Here is a 26,133-nt window from a genome sequence, read left to right as displayed (position 1 = left end):
TGTCCTCCGGCCAGAGAAGCTCTCCCTGTTGTCGGAAAATGTGCCCCCTGTCTCCCCCCCCCCCCCCGCTGTGTCTCCACAGTGTCACTTGAAGGTCAGGGGAAGGAAACAGGGTTGTCAAGACTGCACAGTGTAGGACATTTATGGACTTCTATCTCCATCAGCTTCTTGTCAAGAGACCGAACTTACACATAGGAAGTGGTTTTTCTTTCATTCACTGAGTAGTCAAATTCCTTCTGTTCAACCACAGGGCACACATTGGAGGGTAAATGGGGGGCGACTGGGATAAATCAAGGGGTGCGGCCTGTTGCTGTCTGTCAGTGGCCACCAGCTCGATACCCCTGCAACCAGAGCTTTTGCTTTCCAGGGGGAACTCACTGGAACTCAGTTCCGGCACCTCTCGGGTGGGCACCATTGCCATTCTTAGAGAACGAGGGAGGTGTTCATGGTGAGTTCCGGCACCCCTTTTTCTAGAAAAATAGCACCGCCTGTCACACTTTCTGAATGGACCTTCCTATGGAGACCTCTTAAACCGCTCTCCTGTCTTTGCGGAGAGCATCCGGGAAGCTCCAGAGAGACCATGGGAGTGCTTCCTCCTGAGGAACGGTGCCGAGAGGGTGAGATACACTTCCACTTGGCAGCCACAGGGAGTGAGATTGCTCCCAGGGGAGAGGCTTAGAAAGAAATACCCCGTCTCCCCTGTGGGTGCCACTAACGGTCACCGAAGCATCGTGGACTCCTCTCCTGCATCACCTTAAACCGCAGAGAAGGCAGACCTATCGGGAAGGCCGGGGCTGAGGTGAAAGGTCAAGGAAGCAGCTCCCCTAAGGGCGGAGGGGGAGTCCACCCACCCCTAAGGTTTCCTGGGCACCTTGCTTGTGGGCTCTCCCCGCCTCCCCAAAATCCTTCAGCAGTGGATTTCATAAGCAATCTGAGGCTGGAACATGAGTCCCTGGTTGACAAAGAGCTCGCTGGCTTCCGGGGGGCCATCTTCTTCCCCTTCCAAGGTCTGGGTGGCTTGATCCTGCAGCTGCTCGGGGAAGGCCCCCACCAGACCCTGGGGGTCCTTGTAGGTGGCAAAGAGGGGCTTGTTGCGGTCGATGACAAACATCTCATGGCCCCTCTCGTCCCGGTACTCCTCCAGCTGGGCGAAGGTGGTAGGCCCATCCGAGTAGTCGTTGACATAGAGGATGTTCTCCTCCTTTTTGGCCTTTTTCCGCTTGCGGTGCTTCCGGTAGATCATGATCACCAGGAGGAGGGCCACCAGGGCCAGAAGGGAGATGGCCACGGCGATGGCCGTCTGCGTGGCCATGCTGAGGGCGTTGAAGTCCATGCTCTCCATGTCGTAGAGGGGCTCCTGGCTGATGTCCACCGAGGCCGGGTAGCCGCGCGACGTCTGCTGCTGCTGCTGCTGGGAGAGGTTGACCATGAGGTGGAAGAGCACCCGGGCCGTCCCGCCCGGGTTGGAGGCCTCACACTCGTACTTGCCGGCGTGGGCCACCGTCACGTTGTTGAGGAAGAGCATCCCGCTGCCTGTGTCCGACTGCTCAAAGCGCTCCCCCACACTGCGCTCACTCAGGGCAAAGGTCCCTCCTGGGAGCCGGGAGCCACCGGCCTTGGCACCCCCAGCCCCCCGCCAGTGCGCCAGCTTGCGCCATGTCACCAGGGGCTGCGGGTAGCCCGAGGCCTGGCAGGAAACGCGCAGGTCGTCGCCCAGCCGTGCCGTCACTTCCAGGGGCTCCACCTGCACGACCGGCGGGATGCAGATGAGGCTGTTGCCGGAGACGTCCATCAGGCTCTGGTAAGCCAGGCGAGGGGGCTCCGCGCACACTGTCTTCTTGTCCTGGGGGCTCAGGAGCCGCTGACCATCCTCCTTGATCCAGGAGCTCAGCCAGTGCAGGGAGCAGTCACATCGCCAAGGGTTCTCTGCCAGGAGGAAGGAAGGGAGAGAAAGGGGGGGGGAGGTTCTGGTTACAAGTCAGTGTCACCCCAGGAGTCTCCCACTGCCTCCCCACCACTCTCCATTCCACAGCCCCATGCAAGAGCCTGCTGGATCAAGCCAATGGCCCACCCAGACCAACATCTCACAGCAGCCGACCAGATGCCCCTATGGGAAACCCGCAAGCAGGATTCAAGCACAAGAACACACTCCCCACTCCTGTGGTTTCCAGTAACTAGTATATAGAAGCATTGCTGCCTCCAACTGTTGAGGGACAGCCTAGCCATCCTGGCTAGTAGCCATTGATATCCCTCTCCTCCTCCTCCTCCATGAATCTGTCCAACCCTCTTTTAAAGCCTTCTAGGTTGGGACGCCATCCTATGGCAGGGAGTTCCGTAGTTTAATTACAGAAGGAAAAGCCAGGAGGTCTCCTTGCAATACCCAGATTACATTATTTTCCTATGGGATTTGGAGTGGAATCCCAGAACGCTCCTGCTCCCTCCCACAGTTGTAAGGACGCCTCCATAATACTCAGTCAAACTAACTGAGGCTTCACCCAAATCCTGGAAACTGTAGCTGCTTGTAGGGCAGGCGTGAGGAACCTTTTCCAGCCCATGAGGCCACTTCTATTTTTATTTCATAAAATTTGCACACGGCTTGATTGTTGAAACAACAACACTCAAAGTGGTTTACAAAGAGTATAAAACAATAAAAATTACCAGTAAAAACAACTCTTTTAAAACATCCAGAATATAAAATCAGTAATAAACTAAAAACAGGATTAAAACACACCTCGGCATTCTATGTGTCTAAAAAAGAATGTTTCTAGCAGGTGCCAAAAAAAGTACAGGGAAGGAACCTACCTGATGTCAATAGGCAGGGGGTTCCAAGATGCAGGTGCTGCTGCACACAAAAAACCACCATTTCCTACAAATAAATCTTTGTGGCTCTTGCAGAGATTTCCTCCCAGCCTGACATGCCTGCATCCCTCCTGCCTACCCCAACTTTTCTACCTTGGGGGCAATAAGAGAAGTGGGCACCAGAGGCCCCCTTTGAAATGGCTGAGCTAGCACGAGCACTTCTGGCCTGCAGGTGGCGCCAGAAGAGCTGCCAGCATGGCTCACCTGTCAATCGCAGCACCTGAAGACTGATGAGGGGCCGGAGAGCCACCCGGCTGATGGTGCGCAGATTGTTCTTGCTGAGGTCGAGCAGCGCCAGTGAGGTCAGACCGGCCAGCGCCTGGTCCTCTAGAGTCTCTATGCTGTTCTCCTGTAAGTGGAGCTCTTGCAACCTCTGCAAAAAAGGAGAAACAGATGGCACATTAGATAGAAAGCAGGCCTGGTGCCGTTATCCACTTCTTTCTTGTTTTGGTACCACTGCTGTTTGGGGCTGTTTGTTCCTCCTTCGTTTGCCCAGCCCATGCAGCCCCATGCAAATTGGTAGCCCTTGGCCAGGAGTCCAACCCCCTGCAATGCAGGAATCACAACTAGAGGATCCAGGACAGATGGCCATTCACCCTCTGCTTAAAAACAGCCAATGAAGGAGCCCACAGCCTCCCAAGGGAGACCGTTCCACTGTCAAACGGCTCTTACGGTCGGAAAGTTTCCCCCTGTCTTGTAACTTGAATCCACTGGCTTGGGTCCCAGCCTTGGGAGCAGCAGAAAACAAGTTTACTCTGTCTTCCATGTGACAGTGGTCTAGGTGACATTGAAGATGGCTAGCAGATCTCCTTAAAGTCTCCTCTTTTCCAGGCTAAACATACCCTCCCTCCTTCAACCATTCCTCCTAACACTTGGGGCCCTTTGCCATCGCTTTACCAGACCCTTTACCATCTCGGTCACCCTCCTCTGCACACCTTGCAGCTTACCAATATCCTCCGTCAATTTTGGTGCCCAGAACTGGACAGTTTAACAGTCCCTGCTGTTCCTAATATTAATGACAAGTACTTGAACTTACTTTTAAAATTTACACAACTGACTTTGTAATGCAGCATATTTCCATAATTCTCTGTTGCATACAGTAGGAATTAGCTAAGATTCAGCTCCTTCATTCATCTATTTGCACTAAGCTGCTGCAGAACAGGGATGAAAGTGACAGAGTTGCTCAAACCCTGGCCTATACTGAGCCTCAGTTCCCTCATCTGTAAAATGGTAACAGCAGGGTCCTAATGCAGAAAACATGTCTGTTTCTGGGAGGCAGACTGGGGGGGGGGGCACCTTGATGGACAATGGGCTCGCTTTCAGGAATCCCTCCTGGGTCTCACCTCCAGGTCACAGAAGGTGAAGTCGGGCAGCCGGGTGATCTGGTTGCCCGCCAGGTAAAGGACTCGCAGGTGCTCCAAGCCCTTAAAGATGCTGCTGTTGATGAGGTGGATGCGGTTGCCATTGAGCGCCAGTTCCAGCAGCCGGTTCTGGTTACGGAAGGCGCCTGGCTCCAGGGCTGAGATGGTGTTGTTCTGCATGTAGAGGTATTGCAGCCCCGAGAGAGACGCCAGGTCTTGCTGGTGAATCTGTGTGATCCCGTTGTCCTGAAGAAAAACCGTCTGCAGTGGGGAGAAAGCCAGGGGGTGGAGTGGGTGGGATGGATGGATGCCATCAGTTAAATCCTGAGCTCAACGTAGTGTCAGCTCCTGGAAGAACAACAATCCTACTTTCTTGTCTGACTTTAGATTGAGCCTCACCATGTTCTGATGTCTATGTACTACAGATCTTTAATAGCAAATCACCACCTGATTCATTTTGCTTCTTTATAAAATATTTTGATTACTTAATAAAGCTCTAAAAAGAAGAAAATAGTAAATGAGTGGGCATGGGAGAGGATGCGCTCTTTCATGTGCGCAGGTTGCATTGGGAGCCCAAAGGCTTGGTGGTGGTAGCAATGTGTCTGCATGCACACACTTTGGTTTTTTATATAAGCTCTCCATTTTATTGGTTTAATGTATTTGTTCTAGCTCCACTTCCCAAAGCTGGCTGCAGCTGATTAAAAACAAATCCATACCAGGTACGTACATACCGGTACATACGCACGCACGCACGCACACACACACACACACACACTGCCACCACCCAGATTCAAATACACCAAATTGGCAGTCTATTAAAAAGCAATTCTTGACACTTGCATGCACGTTAAGAAAGCATTTCTATATTCTTTTACAATGTTGTAGGTTATATTGGCTCAACACCCAATCAGTCATTGTGTATGCTACTTCTACAGAGATTCCAATTTTGGTGTTTTCGGAAAGACACCGTTCATTGTTCTTATTGTTAACATTTGAATTTATTTATTTTTGAAAGCAAGCAAGCATTTGCACTGAATGGATGACAGTATTGTGAGGTAGGTTAGGTTGGTTGAGAAAGGAATCCTGGCCCTAATGGTCACCCCAGAGGTGCTGGGAGTTGGGCTTCCTCCCACCTGAGCCTTACCTGGGTGGAGGGATGGATGCTGCCTGGGATCTCTTTGAGGCCCAAAGAGCCACACTCCACGGTCATGCTGTAGCAGCGACAGGTGGCTGGGCAAGTGCGGGCCTGGAGTGCGAGGAGACCCAACAGCAGGAGGGAAACAAGCGTGGGCTCCACCGGAGCCATCCTAGAGCAGCTGCTGACAGGTGAGAGAAAGAGAGAGAGAGATATTGAATGGTTGTATTTCTATGCCGCTTTCCAGTCAAATGAATCCCAGAGTAGCTTAACAAACAATAACAGAACAGAACATCACAGGTACAGCATAAATCACATAACAAATGTTCAGTAAAACAATTACAATCTGTAAAATGATATTAGCAAACCAGCAACTAAAGAAATAAGCTAAACATCACCGCTCGGGGGCAAGGGACAAAGAATTAAGATATTTACAAGAAGAAGAAGAAGAATGGGTTAAAGAAATGGAGCCGCCGAAAGAAGATGAGTTGGATACCCTGAAGCTCGCTGCAGGGAGTGTTCTGAACTGTGCCTGGATCTGTGGTTATTTGGGAAAAGACGGTAATTGGGAATCTGGCTCTGGTGTCTCCAGGAAAAAGACATTGGACAGAGGGGGAGTGGGGTGAAGTATTAAGTAAAATTTAGAATGGTTTGTTATGGTATTTTGAAATCGGAGGGTGAAGACCGTTAGTTTTATTTAGCTTTTTTGTTTTTAAATAAGAAAGGAGATATTTGAAGATTTATGTTACTAGCAGCAGGTTAAAGGATAGAGGAGTAAGAATGTGACAAGAACAATTCATGAAGATTTATGATGATGTATTATTACAATGATGTATTATTAGTAAAATTTTAAATATATAACTGTGTTTAACTTTCAGAAGAAGTGGTTAAAAAATAGATCAAGGATATAAAACCGAAGGTGAAAAGGCAGGGGAAGTCAATGGTCAAGATTGGGAAATAGAAATTTTTTTATTTTTTTTTAGGAAAGACTCAAATAAGAAAACTTGGCAATGTTTGTATCTGTTTTATGAGTGTATTTGCTTTGTATTTATTTAAATGTAGGTGTGGGTGTGGGTATATGTTGTTATAAGGAAAAAATGTCAATAAATTCTTATAAAAAAAAAAACATCACCATTACAGTGCAAGCCATATTACATGATTAACAAATCAATAAGGCACTCATAATCTATAAAACAGTATTGACAAAATAATATAAACACTATTAAATTCATAGATACCCCCCCCACTTCCATGACTCATGAGTCCCTGTCAGGGAAAAAGACACAATTTAAATAAATATATAACAATTGTAATATTTCAATCTATTTGGTTCATTAAAATACACATACACATCCATCATACAGGAGGAAGCTGTCTAATAGAAATACCTAAAACAGGAACACACCACAGAAAATCCACAATAGGTTATAGCAGAGGCTCAACAAACCAAAGAAGAGAAATAGAATCACAGAACTGTATCACTATTGTATTATTTTATCTCTCCTCTCTTCATGAGAGTTAAATATGTTGTACATTGAGTTTTTCCCCCTCCGACAATTTATCTTCACAACAATCCTGTGAGGTAGTTTAAACTAAGCAAATAAATAATAATAATAACAACAACAAACAACAACAACAATAAACAGCTGCAAAGACCTATCCCTCCAGATATTGCTGGACCACAACTCCCATCATCCATGGTTATTGGGGACTGATGGGAGTTGGAGTCCAACATCCGGAGGGCCAAAGGTCTCCTGCCCTGGCTTAAGACATTCCCCAAGGAGGACAACAAACCCGGTGTCTTGCCAAAGGCTTCAAGGTTTTGAGAAGTGATTTGAAGGAGAAACAATTTAGAAAATTACTCAGTAGAACTTTTCCTTATCACAACTTCCCCTGGGCTGGGTTCTGGAGGAGGTGAAATCCCGCAAGCAGCTTACATTGCAAATAATGTACTTATATGGAAGTTGCGGAATCTCATTTTTAGAGCTGGTAGGTGCCGCCTTTGCCAACCTTTGGAACGCTTGCTGGAAATGTTTCCATTCCTCCATGCCTACACAGGCAATTAAGAAGACATCCTTCCAATTCACGTCTGCTTTTAACTTTTTATTATTTTAAAGGTATTTTTATTTATCATTTTATATTATAACAATTCAATTTAAATGTATATAATACAACAAATTAGCCAAGAATAACAAAAAACAAAACAAAACAAAAGTGAGTTTGTTTTCTGCTTTCCAAGCATTTCTGTGTTTCTTTGATAAAGCTTGGAAGTACTGAGACATATGGCATCTTTTAGTCAAGTAAGTCCCTTCCAATATATTTTTAATGGTTTTTATTGTATGGGTTCCTGTTGCCACAATATGGCACAGTGGTATATATCTTAATTAAACAGGCAGACATGTCCTGGATACATTGTTTGCCCTGCAGGATGAAGGAGGGCGATGTGCGGTTCCCCTAAGAAGACTCCTCCATGATCAGCCCAAGAGTCCAGCATTCCTTTCTTTCCAGTGACCTACCAGATGCCTAAGAAAAGACCACAAGCAGGAAAGGCACACTCCTGTACTCAAACACTCTTTCCTATCCTCCCCAGCAACTGGGAGTCACAGGCAGGCTGCCTCTGATCCACAAGGACAAAAATATATATCATTGTGACTAGCAGCCATCAACAGCCTTCCACTCCTACAAGAATTCTTCCGATCCCCATTTGAAGCCGTCCAAGACGGTGGCCATGCACATCTCGTGAACTCCAAAGTTCCACTATGCACTGTGTGATTCAGTCCTTGCTCACCCTGGGATTTGCTTTGGTATGGAATCCTAGAGTTGGAAGAGACCACAAGGGCCATCCAGTCCAACCCCCTGCCAAGCAGGAAACACCATCAAAGCATTCCTGACAGATTCTTTGTGGCTGGCCCTACAGCTTGTCTACATGCATGGCGATGACCACCATGTCAACAAAACAGGGGAGGACCTCTTTGGAGAGAGACCATCTGGGGTCTTTGTCTTAGTGTGGGCTATTTCCCCTCTGGGACGATGTCCCAGTGGATCCCTCTGGGTTCAGCCGTCGGCTGTAACCAAGGTGCCGAAACCATGGCAACAAGCATCTAAAAATACAGGTACCAGTGGATGCCGCTGATGTTGCTGGGTCTTTGCCGCCAGGTGGAAACTGCTTGCAGAGCTGGACTGGGGTGAAGCCAGAGTGAGGACTTTGCTGCAAAAAGGAGGCCGGAGAAGTAGAACAGACTCGCCTTGCACCTCCTGGCATCTCGTCTCAGCGCGCCACCGTCTCATCTTCCCTACTGCCCCTTAGCTGGGGAGGGATGGGTCAGTGGCTCCTAAACCCATTAGAGGCTTTGAGCAACGTCACCAACAATCAGGAAAAAGCACTATGGTGCTACAGGAATCCTAATGAGAGATTAGGGTGAGGCGGCAGACACGCTGTGTGGGGCAATGGTCTTAAAGTCTCCCCTGGCTCTGGTTCCAGAGAAGAGGATCCAACCAGCTGGGTGAAGATAGGAAGAGGGGGGAGAACAGATGGGGCTATGGATGCTACCCTCTGAGATTTGGTAGGTTGTTTGTGCATGCCAATCTCTGGATGCAGCTTCCTCTTAATTTCACCATCAGCCTCAAAGCTCCTGTTCTTGCATGCCTGTCCATCTCTGCTTCGCCAACCCCCAGCTATGGGTCTATTTTGATACGCAACTTTGCACTCAAGCAATCTTCTGCTGCAAAAGTAATTATCGCTGCTTTGGTGTTATAACAATGGTTTAGTATTCATGCGCCGATGCTCTGGCAAATGCACATTATGTTTTGGATGTGCATTGTATTGATATTTCACACTGCAGTGATTATACATGTATCCATTGCATTCCTGTTATCTTTTGAATCTCCTCTTGTTGACCTCGTTTTTCTTCAGCACATCTGGTTTTGTGGTCTGTGCCTTGAAACTTCTGTGTGGGAGCTCAGTGCAACTTGGCCAGATTGTAAGCCACGGGGGAAAAGGCTGTCATAGTTCAGTGGTAGAGCACCTGCATTGGATGCAAACAGTGCCAGGTTCAATCTCTGGTGTCTCCTCCAGGGAGGGCTGAGCATGTTCTCTGCTTGAAGCCCCAGAGAACCCGTACAAGTCAGCACATAGGAAATATTGAACCAACAGATGGGCACACACTGTGTACACCATGCATTTAAAACACATCCTGGGAACAGTACTTTGTTAAGTGTGCTGGGAATTGACACTCTGTAAAGGGTACACTAGAGAGGTAAAATTTCTGGAAATTTTGAAGCTTGGAAAAAAACCCGTTTTTTCTGGGGGGGTTTCGGGGGGAAACAGAAATTTTTGGGGAAATTGGGAAAAAAAGCTACACGAGCACTTCTTTTTTCTTTTCCAGATTGAAAGTCATTCTGTTACTTTAGAAACATAAAATATAACTATGGACAATTTTAATGGGCATAAAATTATCACAACTAGCATATTAAAAATATAGTTTATCCAAACAATTACCCGGTATTACAAACAGAATTTACTTTAAAAATAATATTTATTTGTACTTGTAACAAATGGAGCAACAATCTCCTGAACTGTTTACTAGTTTATGTGGAACAAAAACAAAACAAAACAATTTTTAAAAATCCAGAAGTAACAATTATTCATATTTCCTCTCCACAGTGTTTAAAAAAACATTCTTATAAAAAGAACTGAGGAAGGAAGTGGGACTAAGTTTCAATGAATGGGCATGAAATTTAATCAGAATCATTTTCTGAGCTGTAATTAAGTATATACTTTCAGGCCCCTTTTGTTGCTCTATATTTTCTTCCAGTGCTTTGAGGCCTAGTGAAGAGGAACAGAACCAATGCATACCACACGCATGCAAAAACAAAACTGAAACCTTTTTCTTGTCTGGTGACAACAGCACCTCCTAAAGGAAGAAAAGTATCTTGTTCTTGCATTGGAGAGTTCAGTTTGTAACCTAGGACTTGCTTGTCCTCACAGAAATTAGAATAATCTGATATACCATACATATTTTTTAGAAACAATTTATAAAATATTTGAACCCCTTATCTTAAAATATTTTATTCATCATGTTAAAATAAAACATTCCATAATCTATTTTTTCAAGTTTTTGGGGAAAAACAAAAAAGGCTTCAGGAAAAAAACAGGGGGAAACGGGTTTTTTTCCAAATTTTTCCAGTTTTTTTCAGGGCCTTCACATCTCTAGGGTAGACTACATTTCTCATGGGGGAGAGTAAAGTGCTTTAAATGTATGGTGTGTGCATAGCCTCAGTACAAGGTAGCTTCCTATGACTCCAGGCCTCTTTGATGCCAAAGCTAATACGGCCAACTCTGCTGTGATTACACATTCATGGAATAAGCTAGTTTGGAACACAGCCCTGCTTGCAATGACAGGGACAGCCTCTGCCTCCTTGGCGGCCTCTCTCCCTTTCTCCAAATCCTTCCATATTCCCCTGTTCAGCCTTTTCTACCACACTGTTGTTATTGCAGCAACAATCATTGTCAAGTGAGTCGCAGTTGTGCAAGAACTGAGCCTTTTGGGGGTGTCCTGACTCACAGAAGGGTACCCTGCTGAATTGGCCCAAAGACCCACCTAATCCAGCACCCACAGTAGCCAATCAGATGGCTGCAGGGGCACCACAAACAGAGCATGAGGGAATACCCCCCACAGTGGTTATAGAAAGGCCTGCCAACTCTGGATCCTGGAAGGAGCAAACAACCGTCACCAACAGCTAATGTTATGATAGGCTGCATCAATAGTGATCAGATCAAGGGAAGTAATAGTACTGCTCTGTTCTGCCTTGGTCAGACCCCACCTGGAGTCCTGTGTCCAGTTCTAGATGCCACAACTTTAGAATGATATTGACATGATAGAAGGTGTGCAGAGGAGGGAGACCAGGATGATCAAGGGTCTGGAAACAGAGCCTCATGAGGAATGGTTGAAGGAGTTGGGTTTGTTTTCTGTTACTCGAGAGGGCAGGGCCCCAAACCAATGGAGGGCTCTCCTTCCTTGGAGGTTTATAAACAGAGTTTGGATGGCTATCTGTAAGGGATTCTTTAGTTGTGATTCCTGCGTTGCAGGGAGTTAGACTAGATGACCCTTGGGGGTACCTTCCAACTCTACCATGATGAGGAGCCATCGGGTCCCTTTTGCTGCTCAGACACTTGCACAGCTGAGGTGGTGTTGCTCTTCCCTGCTAGCCTGAAGGGTCCCTTTTCACTGCACTCTTCTGTTCCATTTCTTGCTCAGTTAATTGCCTCCCGCTCTCTTTAATGCATAATAAATAATGAGCAAGCAAGGCCTTATTAAAATTTCATCGGGAGTTTGCAGCCGCTGCAAGAGATTGGGGTAAAATGGGAGGGGGGGTGCCCTCCATCTGTTCATTCACAGAGGCAGCTCGGCCTCCCAGCAGATGAATTAGAGAGAGGGGCACCCAGCTATATTAATCAGCCATTACTTCATGAGAAACCTTCATCAGGATCTTGCTGGGATGCTGGAGGGAAAGGATGGAGGACAAGAAGGCAAGCATCCTCCTAATGCCACTCTATAAATCCAAAGCACGTCCATGGTGTCAAATACTGGCTGCGGGCGCAGTCCTCTCTGCTGCCTAATTGCTAACAAAAGGGCACCCTGCAGTGCCTGGAAGCCAAAGCCCCTGATTTCTTTTCAGTACAGCAGCTCAGCCACAAAAACCATAAGGAGAGCACCTCTGAGTAAATGCAGAGTGTCGACTGAGTGAATCCAACCAAGCCTTATGAGGAACAGTTAAAGGAGTTGGGTATGTTTAGCCTGGAGAAGAGAAGACTGAGAGGACTGAAACCAATGGGTTCAAAGTACAAGAAAGGAGATTCTGCCTAAATATTAGGATGAAATTTCTGGCTTTAAGAGCTTTTCAATACTGGAACAGACCACACTATTTAAAGCACATTCCCTGCCACAGAAAAAGAATAATGGGAACTGCAGCTTTCCCTCAAAGAACTAAAGTTCCCAGTGCCCTTAAACTGCGGTTCCCAGGATTCTGGTTGGGGGATGCTTTAAGTCAGCGTATGGTGGCAGGCTCAGTCTAAGAATGAAGTAATGGACTGAACTGAGAGAAGTTGCTCACTAGGAACTCTCCAATGTGCTGAAGCAACCAACCTGCCTTCCTCTGTGGGCTAAGAGCAGGGCAGCAGCTCTTGTCAGGCTGCTGCATAAGCGCTCCAGGCCTTTGCTCAGTTGCAAAGCTTTGCTGCAATGCCAGGATCCTTTGAAACATGCTTTGAAACAGCACCCCCAGGGCAGCACTTTGCAAAGCCAGCCTGGAAACATATTTTTTTTTTGGCACTCAGTACCAGACAACTCTGAGGGCGAGGGCATCCACAAAAAGCAAACCCAACAGGGAAACCTACGTTGCATTTACATAGTAATAAGCTCATCCCAGGGAGGACAATTTTTCTTGTGAACGCAACCAGCGTGTGGCTTGAGGGGAGTAGCAGGGAGAGAGAGCATGTGAGCTGGGAGGCTCCATGCAATGGGAGAAATGGGAAAATGCAAGTCTCGCAAATGGAAACATATGTTCAGAATTACAGGGAAATGCAGGTCTTTTCGCTTTGAGCACACTTCTAGGTGCGCTGCCTGATCCCGCAGAAGTGGCTTGCTGAGGCTCTAGCACAGGCATGCCCAACCTGCGGCCCTCCAGATGTTTTGGCCTACAACTCCCATGATCCCTAGCTAACAGCACCACTGGTCAGGGGTGATGGGAATTGTAGTCCAAAACATCTGGAGGGCCGAAGGTTGGGCATGCCTGCTCTAGCATGTTTAGAAAGTTGATAGAAGTTTTAATGTGTTCAGTTTATTGCTATTTTAACATTCCCCAAGTCTTTAATGGTTGTTGTCCATTCTTATTGATAATTTCATTGTTTTATCTTTTCTGGCAAGCCATTCTGAAGGGATCTTTTTATAATCAAGCAGTGTACAGAGTTTAGAAAATAAGTAAATAAAATAATCAGTAAGTAGGACAGACTTTGACAACCTGGTTTGGGGCTAAAACTCTCACCAGTATGTTGCATGGGCTTAGAAGGGGCTATAGCCATGGGGCCTGTCATGAAGATAACTAGGGAATTGGAAGAGGGGAGGTGGAGCTGGGTGGGCTACTGGTCTGACTCATGCATTGTGGCAGGTTGAACTAGATGACGGTTTGTGCGTCACCCAGCTCTACATTTCAATGATTCTGTGCCTCATCTGAAGGCTGCCCATGAGGCCACCTCCTTAATGTGAGAGAAACATTCTCGCTAAACTGAAAAACAAAAACTCTAACACCCACTCGAGTGCCAACAGGAAGTTGCTCTGCTCCTCACAGGAAGTCCCCTTCTATTTTGTCATCCAACATTCCTTCCTCCAGGACACGGGTTCAAAACACCTACTTGGTTATGAAGCTCTTATGGTGGCTGAGGGCCAGTCAGTCTCTCTCTCTCTCTCTTTCTCTGCTTCAACTTTTAAGTGGTAGTAACAGCAATCTACCTCGGGATATTGCTATGAGAGGCAGATATGCCACAAAGACTGGACGACACGTGGGAAATCAGGAGCGCTTATAAATAGGACGTAGCTATAATGTGTTTTTAAATTATTGTAATCCGCTCTGATCCTCAAAAGATAGGGTGGGGATTAAATAATATTATCAGCCTCTTAATAATGAAGGATTATAAAGGATCCTCCTTTGAGATTATAATGGATCAAGCAGGATGGTTCACCATAAAGCTGAAACAAGAGGGGGGGACCCCCAAACCTGACTTTGAGGCCTGGCATGGCAGAATTGTGGGGTAGAGAGAGGTTGGCATAGATAAGGAAAGAGGGGCTTGTTGGGGTTGAGCCATTGTGAAGTTTATATAATAATCAATGGCATGCAGAAAGAGGCTAGAGAAAAGTTTCTCTCTCTCGCAACACCAGAACTGAATGTTGGCAGTTTCAGGACAGATAAAAGAAAGTCTTTCTTCACACAATGAATAGTTAAGCTATGGAACTCGCTCCCACAGCAGACAGTGATGGCCACCAACCTAGAAGGCTTTAAAAGAAGATCAGACACATTCTTGGAGGAGGAGAGGGTTCTTGATGCTGCTAGCACTCAGAAGAAGAGTTTGGATTTGATATCCCACTTTATCACTACCCGAAGGAGTCTCAAAGCGGCTAATGTTCTCCTTTCCCTTCCTCCCCCCACAACAAACACTCTGTGAGGTGAGTGGGGCTGAGAGACTTCAAAGAAGTGTGACTAGCTCAAGGTCACCCAGCAGCTGCATGTGGAGGAGCGGAGACGCGAACCTGGTTCACCAGATTACGAGTCTACCGCTCTCAACCACTACACCACACTGGCTCTACACCACTGGAGGTGGAGCATAGGATGGCTATGCTCCACCTCCATGGTCAAAAGCAGCAATGCTTCTGAATACTAGTTCCTGGAAGGAGAAGAGAGGGCTGCTCTTGTGCTTATGGGTTTTTCCCATTGGGTAACGTTACCAGATTTTTTTCAATGAATCCAGGGACACTTTGCAACTTGAAACAGGGACATCCGGTGATCTTACCATTGGGGTATCTGGTTGGCCATTGTGAGAACAGAATACTGGGATGGATGTGACATTGGCCTGATCCAGCAGGACTCTTCTTGTGAGAGGGGATCACTTCCATTTTTCCAGTGTTGACAACATTTAGCATGGTATTCTGGGCTGGTGGACTTCTACCAAAGCAAGCCAAGGGCCTTGGACAGCTGCTCCACTTACACAGATGGAGAGACTGCCACAGAAGCATGCTGGGGCGCAATGAGACTTCTTTCTGAATTGGGTCCCCTCTGCATTTAGAGAGCTGCAAATAATTCTAAAGCAGCTTAATGGTACGGGGAGGATTTGAGAGCCAGCCTGCTAAGGAGACGGATTAGCCACCAGCAAGAAGCAGGCGTCCTGCTGGGACACCTGGCTTCCTAGGAAGGGTAGTGGAACAACACAGCTAAACTGAACTGTCTATCACAGGCAGGAAGGACACACAAGCTTCAAAAAGCCTGGAGTGTCAATGTGGAAGCCAGGAAGACATGCCTGTGAGCTCCTGGGTTAGGGCCTCCTCCCTTTCTGGAGGAAGAGGGAAGATGTTAACACTTTTTTCACCCAAGTTTTCAAGTTAATTGGTAATATATATACTGAGACATCTATATTTATCCAAGTATTTTCATTTTTAAGCACATATTGTAACTGGGAACAGAGGTACCAGTCTTCTACAAAGCCAGACACTTTGTCTTATCTAACTCCATACTGTCTACACTGAGAGGCAGAGGCTGATACTTACCCATACTCATCGGAACATTAATATATTAGTGGTCTGCCTTATACTCATCCATTAAGTAGGCTTGTTCCTTTTACTATGTTAGCCACCTTGAAGAACAAAAATGCAATGAATAAGCTCAATAATTAATAAATAATAATACACTACCAATGCAGAACAAACCAGCAGCTGATGCAGCAAGGCATCGGCTACAAGAAAGTTCTCCTACGCAACCCCCATGAAATAAGCGGGAGCCACACAACAGCATCCCTCCAGGGCTTGCAAGAGAGAACTATGGATTGTAGGTCCAATGACATCAGTAGCTGAAGAGGTATAACAGGAAGGCGTTCCTCCTTCCCTATGTGAAAAAGCATGCTACTGTTAAATAGCAAATAGGTATACACGTTGAAAAAGAATGTATATGAGCTGAGGATGTTTGCTTGATGGGATCCTGCATGTTCACCTATGTGAAAAAATGCAATATAAGAACATAACTATAGAATCCTAGAGTTGGAAGAGACCACCAGGGCCATCCAGTCCAACCCCCTGCCAAGCAGGAAACACCATCAAAGCATTCCTGACAGATGGCTGTCAAGCCTCTGCTTAAAGACCTCCAAAGAAGGAGACTCCACCACACTCCTTGGTAGCAAATTCCACTGTCGAACAGCTCTCACTGTCAGGAAGTTCTTCCTAATGTTTAGGTGGAATCTTCTTTCTTGTAGTTTGAATCCATTGCCCCGTGTCCGCTTCTCTGGAGCAGCAGAAAACAACCTTTCTCCCTCCTCTATATGACATCCTTTTATATATTTGAACATGGCTATCATATCACCCCTTAACCTTCTCTTCTCCAGGCTAAACATACCCAGCTCCCTAAGCCGTTCCTCATAAGGCATTGTTTCCAGGCCTTTGACCATTTTGGTTGCCCTCCTCTGGACACCTTCCAGCTTGTCAGTATCCTTCTTTCATTTCACTTTTAAGTTGTATACCGCTATATTAGAAAGGCTATATTACTATACACAAGGTGGTTTATAAGCTGAGGGGAAAAACAAATATACAAGATCACACGTTGTATAGCAATCAGATGCAATACAAATAAACCGTAGTAAAATATATAATTATGAGTATGTATGTAAAGCAGCATCACCAACATGCTTAGAGATGCCCCCCCCCATCCTCTTCAAGCCACTGGGCATCTCTTATTTCAATACGACAGCCCATATAAATGCATTAAATGTTCCAACTTGCCCACCACCCAGCACTGCTGAACTATGCTCCACCCCAATCTCATGCTGTCAGGTTTGTTTGAAACCAGCTTGGTGGAGGAGATGCAATCTCTTCTGGTGTATCTGGGGGCAGGAGAAGGGAGGAGAGAATATGTGGGGCAAGATGTTCAGCAAAGGGACCACAACAATGTTGGCGTATTTATTGCTGGCTCTTCTGCCAAGCAGGTCTGCTGTTGCCATGGAGCAGGCAACTGGCTGCAATGCCCACTAAGTTGGGAGACATCAGGGGAAGGGGGTGGCAGTACCGATGCCATGCTAAGCAGGACCCCTAGGGCGCAATTCCCTCACTCTGCTGTCACGGTGGCAGGCTCCTGTCAGACCAATTTAGGGCGTTTCACAACAGAGGCTTGAGGATGCATTTTATCCTCTGGAAGGCTGCATTTGCAAATGTTGTTTGGTATTAGGTAAGAAAAATAAAGAGAAAGGTATCTACATCTAATGTGCATTCAAACTAATGTGGGTTTTTTACATCCACAGTACAGTCTGCCCTCCAACGACCCCCTGTTTACCAGGGGCAGCCTCTGAATTTTCTGGTTATTGTTTAAAAAAATCCCAGTGTGCTGCCAGTGTGCACTAAAGTTCTTTGCATTTCAGGCTTCCCACCTGGATCTCTAGAACTTAAGTATTTGGGGGGAGGGGAGAGAGACTCATTTTTATTCCCTGTGCATACAGCTGCAGCTACCCTACATATGCAACTAGATTATTTGCAAGATTAAGCACTCATTTTTAAAAAACAAAGAAAAGCTACGGTCAGTATAATATGTACATCAGCCAGAGAAAAGCTTTCTGACAATATTTGGGGTGGCTGTGAAGGGGTGTGTGTGTGTGCGCGCGCGCATGCACACTCAAGCAACAACCCTTGTTGTTCCAAGGGTTCCAAGCACCCCAAAGCCGTCCTGGTTTTCATCTGGAAAATACTGGAGGGTATTAATTATTGAATATACATATTATCATTTTTCTTCTGAACAGTGTCTCCCCTTCCCCAGAAAGAATTGTGTATTGGAGCAAGCCATTCCAGGCTCATGGTCCCTCCAGACATCCTTTCCATTGTGCACTCATGATGATCTGCACTCAGGATGGTATTGGGGCCGTTAGACAAGATTCTGCTTTCAATAATGCTTGCACCTGCTAAAGTTTTGGGGTGGAGGTACTGCTTCATTTCCAATCGGTGCATGTCCCTTCCTGCAGAAAACCTGTAACTTTTTACCCCACAAATTGGGTAATTTCCCACACACACTTTTGTTCCACTGTAGACGGGCCATTCCGTGAAAAATGAGCCTGATAAGAATGCTAGATGAGCACTGGACTTTGGTGAGGAAGATTCCAAACGTGCAGTCTAACCATTTTTTTAAAAGCTAAAGACAAAAGAAGTTTATTTTATGGACCTTCTTTGCAAAAGTCCACCCATGTAGTCTTCACAGAAGTGTTCAAATTAAAAGTTTTCTGATGATTGTCCCACCCGTGACAGCATTTTTTCCTTAATTTTGTATCATGAAATTTCTTAAACTTAATTCCTGATTGCATAGTTGTAACCAATAAACATTGATTTAAACAGATTTGCTGAGTTTATCATTGAGTCACCTCCCAACTCACAGAGTTTTTCCATAAATCAAACTTATCTCAAGCTCCATGTCCTTTTTTGTCCCACCCGTGACAACACTTTTAACATTTAATAAAATTGTCAAAAATATCCATAAAAATAATAAAACATTAGTTAAATGTTCAGTATCTTATTAAGAACATAGTTTAAATTTTGGTTGTTAATTTTTATGTATATTTACATTGTTACACATGTGTGAATACCAAAAAACATGGTCAAAGTGTCCCACCCGTGACAATGGAATGGCCCAGACACAAGACGCCTGCCTTCCAGGAGGCAATAACGTGGTAATGTTGGGGGAGCATCACAAGACAGGACAGTGTGTGGATGGTTCAGTATAAACTCACCACCACTAATGCACTATTATTGGATCAATGGCATGTCACAGAACTCATACTCCAAAAGGCAACGGTCTGGAAGGGCCCTTCTATCGCCGTCTCCGTGGGGCAGAGTATGCATGTGTGCTGATACTGTTAGGCACATCATGTATATTGATAGCACCATATAAATGATAAAATTGACACTGTGGAGTATTATTATTACACTGTAATTATTAATTAAATTTATATACCGCCCTATACCTGGAGATCTTAGGGCAGTTCACAGAACAAAGTAAAAATATAAAACCACAAAACAGATAAGCAAAATAAAAAGAACAATAACGCCCCCCCCAAAAAAATCGCACATTTAAAAAGGACATAGGATGTAAATCGGATCAAACAATTTGTTGTTGTTGTTCAGTCATTGAGTCGTGTCCGACTCTTCGTGACCCCATGGACCAGAGCATGCCAGGCACGCCTATCCTTCACTGCCTCTTGTAGTTTGGCCAAACTCATGTTAGTAGCTTCAAGAACACTGCTTCAAGAACACTGGATCAAACAAATGCCTGGTTAAAAAGGAACGTTTATGCCTGGTGCTTAAAAGTGTATACTGAAGGCGCCAGGCAAACTTCCCTAGGGAGAGCATTCCACAGATGGGGAGCCACTGCAGAGAAGGCCCGTTCTCGTGTTGCCACCCTCCGGACCTCTCAATTAGGAGGTGCACAAAGGAGGGCCTCAGAAGATAATCTCAGGGTCCGGGTAGGTTATTATGGAAAGAGGCAGCCCTTGAGGTATTGCGGTCCCAAACCATTCAAGGCTTTATAGGCAAAAACCAGCACTTTGAAATGGGCCTGGAAACTAAGTGGTAGCCAGTGCAGTCGGACCAAGATCATTGTAATATGTTCAAACCGTCTTGCAACCTGGCCGCTGAATTCTGCACTAGCTGAAGTTTCCGAACCATCTTCAGAGGCAGCCCTACGCAGAACGCATTGCAGTAATCTAACCTTGAGGTCACCAGAGCATAGACAACAGTAGTTAGGCTATCCCTGTCTAGATAGGGGCGTAGCTAGGCCACCAGCCAAAGCTGATGGAAGGCAGTCCGGCCCACTGAGGCCACCTGAGCTGCGAGCGACAGCAAAGGATCCAGGAGTAACCCCAAGCTACGAACCTGCTCCTTCAGAGGAAGTGTAACTTCATCAAGAGCAGGTGATCTCCCACCCATCTGGTCTAGGGAACTACCCACAAACAGTGCTTCTGTCTTAACTGAACTGAGTTTCAGTTTGTTGGCTCTCATCCAGACCATTACTGAGGCAAGACACTGGTCCGGCACTTCCACTGCCTCACCTGCAGATGTAAAGGAGAAATAGAGCTGAGTGTCATCAGCATACTGCTGACAATGTATTCCGAACCTCTGGATAACTCCACCCAGCGATTTCATGTAGATGTTAAACAATGTGGGGGATAGGATTGAGTCCTGCCAGACCCCACATTGAAGGTTCCACAGGGCTGAAAAGCATTCCCCAAGCAACACCCTCTGGGAACGACTGTCCAAGAAGGAATGGAACCTCCGCAAAGTGGTGCTACCCACCCCTAGTTCGGACAGAAGGATACCATAGTCGATGATATCGAAGGCTGCTGAGATGTCAAGAAGAATTAACAAGGACTTGTTTCTCTTGTTATCTCTCTCGACAAAGGTCATCATACAGGGCAACCAAAGAAGTTTAAGTGCCAAACTTTTGGCACAGCATCCAACTTTTGTCAGAAGGAAAACAGCACCACCTGTTTTCACATTAAAACATCACTCTTGCTATAACCAAACGCCACAAAAAAAAGTTTGCATTCAGTGAATCCCTAAATACCACAATTTCTCATAATGTATAAATATGAGCATAGCCTAGCAGTGGTCAGATCCAGTATTTCAGAAGTGGTTAACTTCTTAAATGGGAGTTCAAGGAGTGCACCAAGGAGGCAGCAAGACTCTCAGACTCAGGTTTGGTCTCCACATGGAAGTGATCCAAACCGCTGTTTGGAGCTGTAATATTTGGGGGGACTTGCAATGAGGCAGTTGTGCTCCCAAGGGTTCCTTGCAATGTGGCAGAGAACTTGGCAGGGTGGGGAATGAGAGACTCTCTCTCAGGTCACCCACAGTAGCAGCCTAGCACACAGATATCAAACATGGCAAGCTTTATAAGAAACCAAAAAAAGTTGTGCTGTCACAGGGAAGCTGCACCTGTTGGATTTCAGTTTGCTGCACAGGCTGCCAGAAAGAAGCTGCTGTTCCCAGTGCTGGAGAGCTGTTCTGCAACAAAAGCCTCAATCCTTTTTTCCTTTTCTTTTTGGCAGGGTGTGTACATGTGTCTGTGGTCCCAGCCTTTGCTGTATACACAAGGAAGCACGGCACTCCCTGTTTGTTACAATAGCTCCATCATTTGCTGTTGAGTAGCTATGGCAACCTGTGTGAACCAAGGGAAGGCAGCAGACAACCACTCACAAGACTGTGCAAACATTGCCTAATCAATAAAGCTGGCAAACAGGGGCTTGCAAATTGGGATGCACAAGCCCTTCATTTAATTCTCTTTTTCTAAGAGGGTTTCATGAAAGGAGTACAGGACAAACACTTATTATGAAAGGAGTTGACCCTACTCCCAAAGCATTATCTCGAGTGAACCTTATCAGAGAACATATCACAGTTCAGAGGCTTATCAGAGAACACATCACAGCTCAGAGCAGGGTGCTTGCTTCACATGAGCACAGGCCCTGGGTCAATCATTGCTATCTTCAGGTCTGGGAATGTCCCTTTCCTGACACCCTAGAGAGTCTGCCAGTCAGCGCAGACAACACTAAGCCAAATGGACCAAGGGTCTTAACTTGGTACCAGACAGCTTCTTGTGATCCTGGAACCCAGCCCACTTTTCACTCCCCTTCCCAGGATGCCTCTGTCCACCAGAGACAGCAAGTTTTTCTTTTTCAACAATGGGAGACATCCTTCTCATGAATTGGGGGAATGTGGCTCCCCGGTGCAGAGTGGAGCCTATACAGGGGCCTTTGTCATCCCCTTGGATGTTTTGGGCTACAATGCTCACCAGCCCCAGCCAGCATGTCCAGTGGTCAGGGATGATGGACGCTGCAGTCCAAAACATCTGGAGGGTACAAAGCTGCTGAAGGTTGCTGTAAAATGTTTCTGAAGGGATTTCCCTCCCCTGGAACAACCTTGGCTTTGCATACATTGTGCTTGATCTCTCCCTAATTCCATCTCTCCTCCTCCCTTTCCCCACTATCATGTTATTTATTAAATGTGGTCATTAATGAATACACATACCCAAGGACTTGTGTGCATGCAATATCTCTTAAAGGAGTGGAAAAACCCACCAAACAATTCGCCTGTAAAACCAAGAGACAACTCTCACAAACAAGCCCACAAATGTTACTAATCCATAATAATTTGGACTACAATGTGTGGCTACATGCCTGCACTGAGAACACCAGGCACCCTCAAGATAACAAAAACTTTCCTCGTTTACCTGGATGGGGGCCTTCTCACCAGCCCATAAAGGTGATGGGGGGACTTAAAGAAGCTGGATTCCAAAGTAAGTGTGCAGGTCCCAAACCACATCAGACTTCATAGATTAATGACATCGCGTTCAACAGTACCAGTGAAGGATGGCAACTGGCCCAATGGGTGCAGGGGGGGATGGGTAGCAAGGGGAGCCCCTGTATGCATCCTGAGAGGTGCACCCCACCATCCCCGGAGTTGCATGCTTAGAGGTCTGGGTTCAAATCCCAGTTCAGACCTGGCCGGGGGAAAGGGTAGTAGCATCTTTTGGGGGAAGCACCTACATCTCTTTGGACACAGAAGGTCGCAGCCCCGGCATCAGGGTCAGGGATTGGGGATAGACCTCTCTTGCTACCAGAGACCCTGGAGGAGCAGAGGAGCCCTGCAGATGAATGGCCTGCCCAGTCTCCCCACAGAGGGGGAGATGTCTCCAGCAAGCCCTGCTGCTAACAGGGGCGGGGAGACAATCCATCTTCCACCTTATAGGGTGCTTGCTTCACATGAGCACAGGCCCTGGGTCAATCACTGCTATCTTCAGGTCTGGGAATGTCCCTTTCCTGACACCCTAGAGAGTCTGCCAGTCAGCGCAGACAACACTAAGCCAAATGGACCAAGGGTCTTAACTTGGTACCAGACAGCTTCTTGTGATCCTGGAACCCAGCCCACTTTTCACTCCCCTTCCCAGGATGCCTCTGTCCACCAGAGACAGCAAGTTTTTCTTTTTCAACAATGGGAGACATCCTTCTCATGAATTGGGGAATGTGGCTCCCTGGTGCAGAGTGGAGCCTATAAAGGGGCCTTTGTCATCCACTTGGATGTTTTGGGCTACAATGCTCACCAGCCCCAGCCAGCATCTCCAGTGGTCAGGGATGATGGGCGTTGCAGTCCAAAACATCTGGAGGGTACAAAGCTGCTGAAGGTTGCTGTAAAATGTTTCTGAAGGGATTTCCCTCCCCTGGAACAACCTTGGCTTTGCATACATTATGCTTGATCTCTCCCTAATTCCACCTCTCCTCCTCCCTTTCCCCACTATCATGTTATTTATTAAATGTGGTCATTAATGAATACACATACCCAAGGACTTGTGTGCATGCAATATTTCTTAAAGGAGTGGAAAAACCCACCAAACAATTCGCCTGTAAAACCAAGAGACAACTCTCACAAACAAGCCCACAAATGTTACTAATCCATAATAATTTGGACTACAATGTGTGGCTATATGCCTGCACTGAGAACACCAGGCACCCTCAAGATAACAAAAACTTTCCTCGTTTACCTGGAAGAGTTATTTCTTCCCTAGAGATGGCAAAACAATCAGCTATTTACAAACCAGCAACAGATAACGGGAAAACAAGCAAAAAAAATCCCAACGACACCCTCCCCATTCAATTTAAAATACTGTACTGAATTAAAGTTACCGTAACTCCACACACCAAGTGGAAACCCAAGCAAAAATGCCTGCCTGAGCTCAGAAGGCTGCTCTTAAGAAGACAATATGTCTCTGCATGTCTTTCACCCTTTGCATGTGGTGCAAGGATGGGGGCCTTCTCACCAGCCCATAAAGGTGATGGGGGGACTTAAAGGAGCTAGCTTCCAAAGTAAGTGTGCAGGTCCCAAACCACATCAGACTTCATAGATTAAAGACATTGAGTTCAACAGTACCAGTGAAGGATGGCAACTGGCCCCATGAAGAATGATTGCGAAACCCTTTTGCCAAGGCTCAATGGGTGCGGGGGGAGGAATGGGTAGCAAGGGGAGCCCCTGTATGCAACCTGAGAGGTGCACCCCACCATCCCCGGAGTTGCATGCTTAGAGGTCTGGGTTCAAATCCCAGTTCAGACCTGGCCGGGAGGGAAAGTGTAGTCGCATCTTTTGGGGGAAGCACCTGCATCTCTTTGGACACAGAAGGTCGCAGCCGCGGCATCAGGGTCAGGGATTGGGGATAGACCTCTCTTGCTACCAGAGACCCTGGAGGAGCAGAGGAGCCCTGCAGATGAATGGCCTGCCCAGTCTCCCCACAGAGGGGAGATGCCTCCAGCAAGCCCTGCTGCTAACAGGGGCGGGGAGACAATCAATCTTCCACCTTATAAACCTTGCTGGATCGGCCCCATCAGCTGGGGGGGGGGAATGGATGGATGGAGAGAGGATGCTCTGATCCTGGAGGCTGCCCATCCTGGCATGCCATCGATGCCCTCCTGCCTCCCACCCCGCCCTCCTCCAGAGCCCAAGCGCTGCCCCCTTTCGAGGGGGGCCGTCCCAAGGAAAAGCGCGCGCGCTCACACTCACACACACACAACCACCACCCTCCTGGAGCAACTGGGAGAGGAGAAGGGAGACCTTTCGGGGGCCGTTTTGCCTCCCACCCAAGGACTCTGAGCGGCTGAGAGGCGGCCCCTTGTCGCGCGGCGGGACCTTGTGGCGGGGAGTCCCAGAGGCCCCATGCCTTGACAGACGCCCCCGCCCGTTCCCGAGTTACCTCAGGGCGAGACCCGCGGGTGGTTGGGGGCCGCCGGGCCCTCCGCCGCTGCCGCCTCTCCCTGCACGCAGGCGGGCGGGCAGGCAGGTAGGCCGCCCGGCTCCCCTCAGCTCCCCCGCCCCGAGACCGGACCCCGCCGCCGGCGAAGGTCACCGGGGCTCACCTGCAGCAGCGCCGCCGGGCCCCTCTCCATGGCATCCGCCGGCCGCCCGGCCTCGCAGCAGCGCCAGGAGGAGCGGCAAGCCGAGGGAAGAGCGGTCGCGGGGCTGAGGGGGCGTCCAGAGGACGAGGGGCCGCCCCGCCACAGGCCCTGCCACAGACGACGACGCCGCTCGCCTCGACGCGCTTCTGCCGCCCGTGCGCGCCCCGCTCGGCCTTTTAAGCCGCTCGGAGGCCCCGCCCCGCGCCCGCCGCAGCCAACCACGCCGCGCCGATGTGACGTCAGCCGGGCCGCCGCTCCGGTTGGGCGGCCGCCGGCGACGCTGCCTGGACGGACGGACGGAGGAAGCCCCGCCCACCCGTCCCGGAGGGAGGAGGAGAGGGAGGGGGCGGGGCTGCGCAGGGCACGTGGGCAGGTGAGGGGCCACCCAAAAACCCCGCCGCACCTTTGGGTGGGAGGTCGTGGAGGGACAAGGGCATCATCGCCCCAGGGAAGACCAGGAGTGGCACCATGGGGTGGAAATGATTCACAATGGTATTTAGCTCCCAGTAGGCTTGCTAAGATTTGCAAGACAGAATCAGAACAAAATAAAAAATAATTTTTTTCCCCCTTCCAGTAGCACCTTAGAGACAAACTAAGTTTGTTCTTCGTATGAGCTTTCCTGTGCATGCAGGTATCTGAAGAATTGTGCATGCACACGAAAGCTCATACCAATAAACAAACTTTGTTGTTGTTTAGTTGTTCAGTCGTGTCCGACTCTTCGTGACCCCATGGACCAGAGCACGCCAGGCACGCCTATCCTTCACTGCCTCTCGCAGTTTGGCCAAACTCATGTTAGTAGCTTCGAGAACACTGTCCAGCCATCTCATCCTCTGTCGTCCCCTTCTCCTTGTGCCCTCCATCTTTCCCATGTCCCAACATCAGGGTCTTTTCCAGGGAGTCTTCTCTTCTCATGAGGTGGCCAAAGTACTGGAGCCTCAACTTTGGCCACCTCATGAGAAGAGAAGACTCTTCTCTTCTCTAACTAACAAACTTAGTTGGTCTCTAAGGTGCTACTGGAAGGGGAAATTTTTTTATTATTATTTTGTTTTGACTAT

The 26,133-nt window shown here is 47.5% G+C and overlaps 1 protein-coding gene across 2 annotated transcripts; it reads right to left on the bottom strand.

Moving 5' to 3' along the window:
* Positions 1 to 420: 420 nt before the first annotated feature.
* On the bottom strand, positions 421 to 25,164 carry LRRC24 (leucine rich repeat containing 24). Of its 2 annotated transcripts, none has more exons than XM_033155971.1 (5): positions 25,040 to 25,164; positions 5,365 to 5,539; positions 4,203 to 4,481; positions 3,064 to 3,232; positions 421 to 1,926 (listed from the first exon to the last, which is right to left on the bottom strand). In XM_033155971.1, exons 1-5 carry the CDS (start codon positions 25,072 to 25,074, stop codon positions 908 to 910), a joined length of 1,677 nt encoding a protein of 558 aa, XP_033011862.1. In that variant the 5' UTR covers positions 25,075 to 25,164; the 3' UTR covers positions 421 to 907. The 2 variants fall into 2 exon arrangements, with proteins under 2 accessions (XP_033011862.1, XP_033011863.1); XM_033155972.1 differs by having other exon boundaries at positions 5,365 to 5,536; positions 25,040 to 25,163.
* Positions 25,165 to 26,133: the final 969 nt, after the last annotated feature.

Source organism: Lacerta agilis, chromosome 7 (genome assembly GCF_009819535.1).
Source record: "Lacerta agilis isolate rLacAgi1 chromosome 7, rLacAgi1.pri, whole genome shotgun sequence".
In the NCBI taxonomy this organism is placed as follows: Eukaryota; Metazoa; Chordata; class Lepidosauria; order Squamata; family Lacertidae; genus Lacerta; species Lacerta agilis.
Note: the sequence above shows the minus strand (reverse complement) of the source record. Positions and strands in the feature narration are given on the sequence as shown.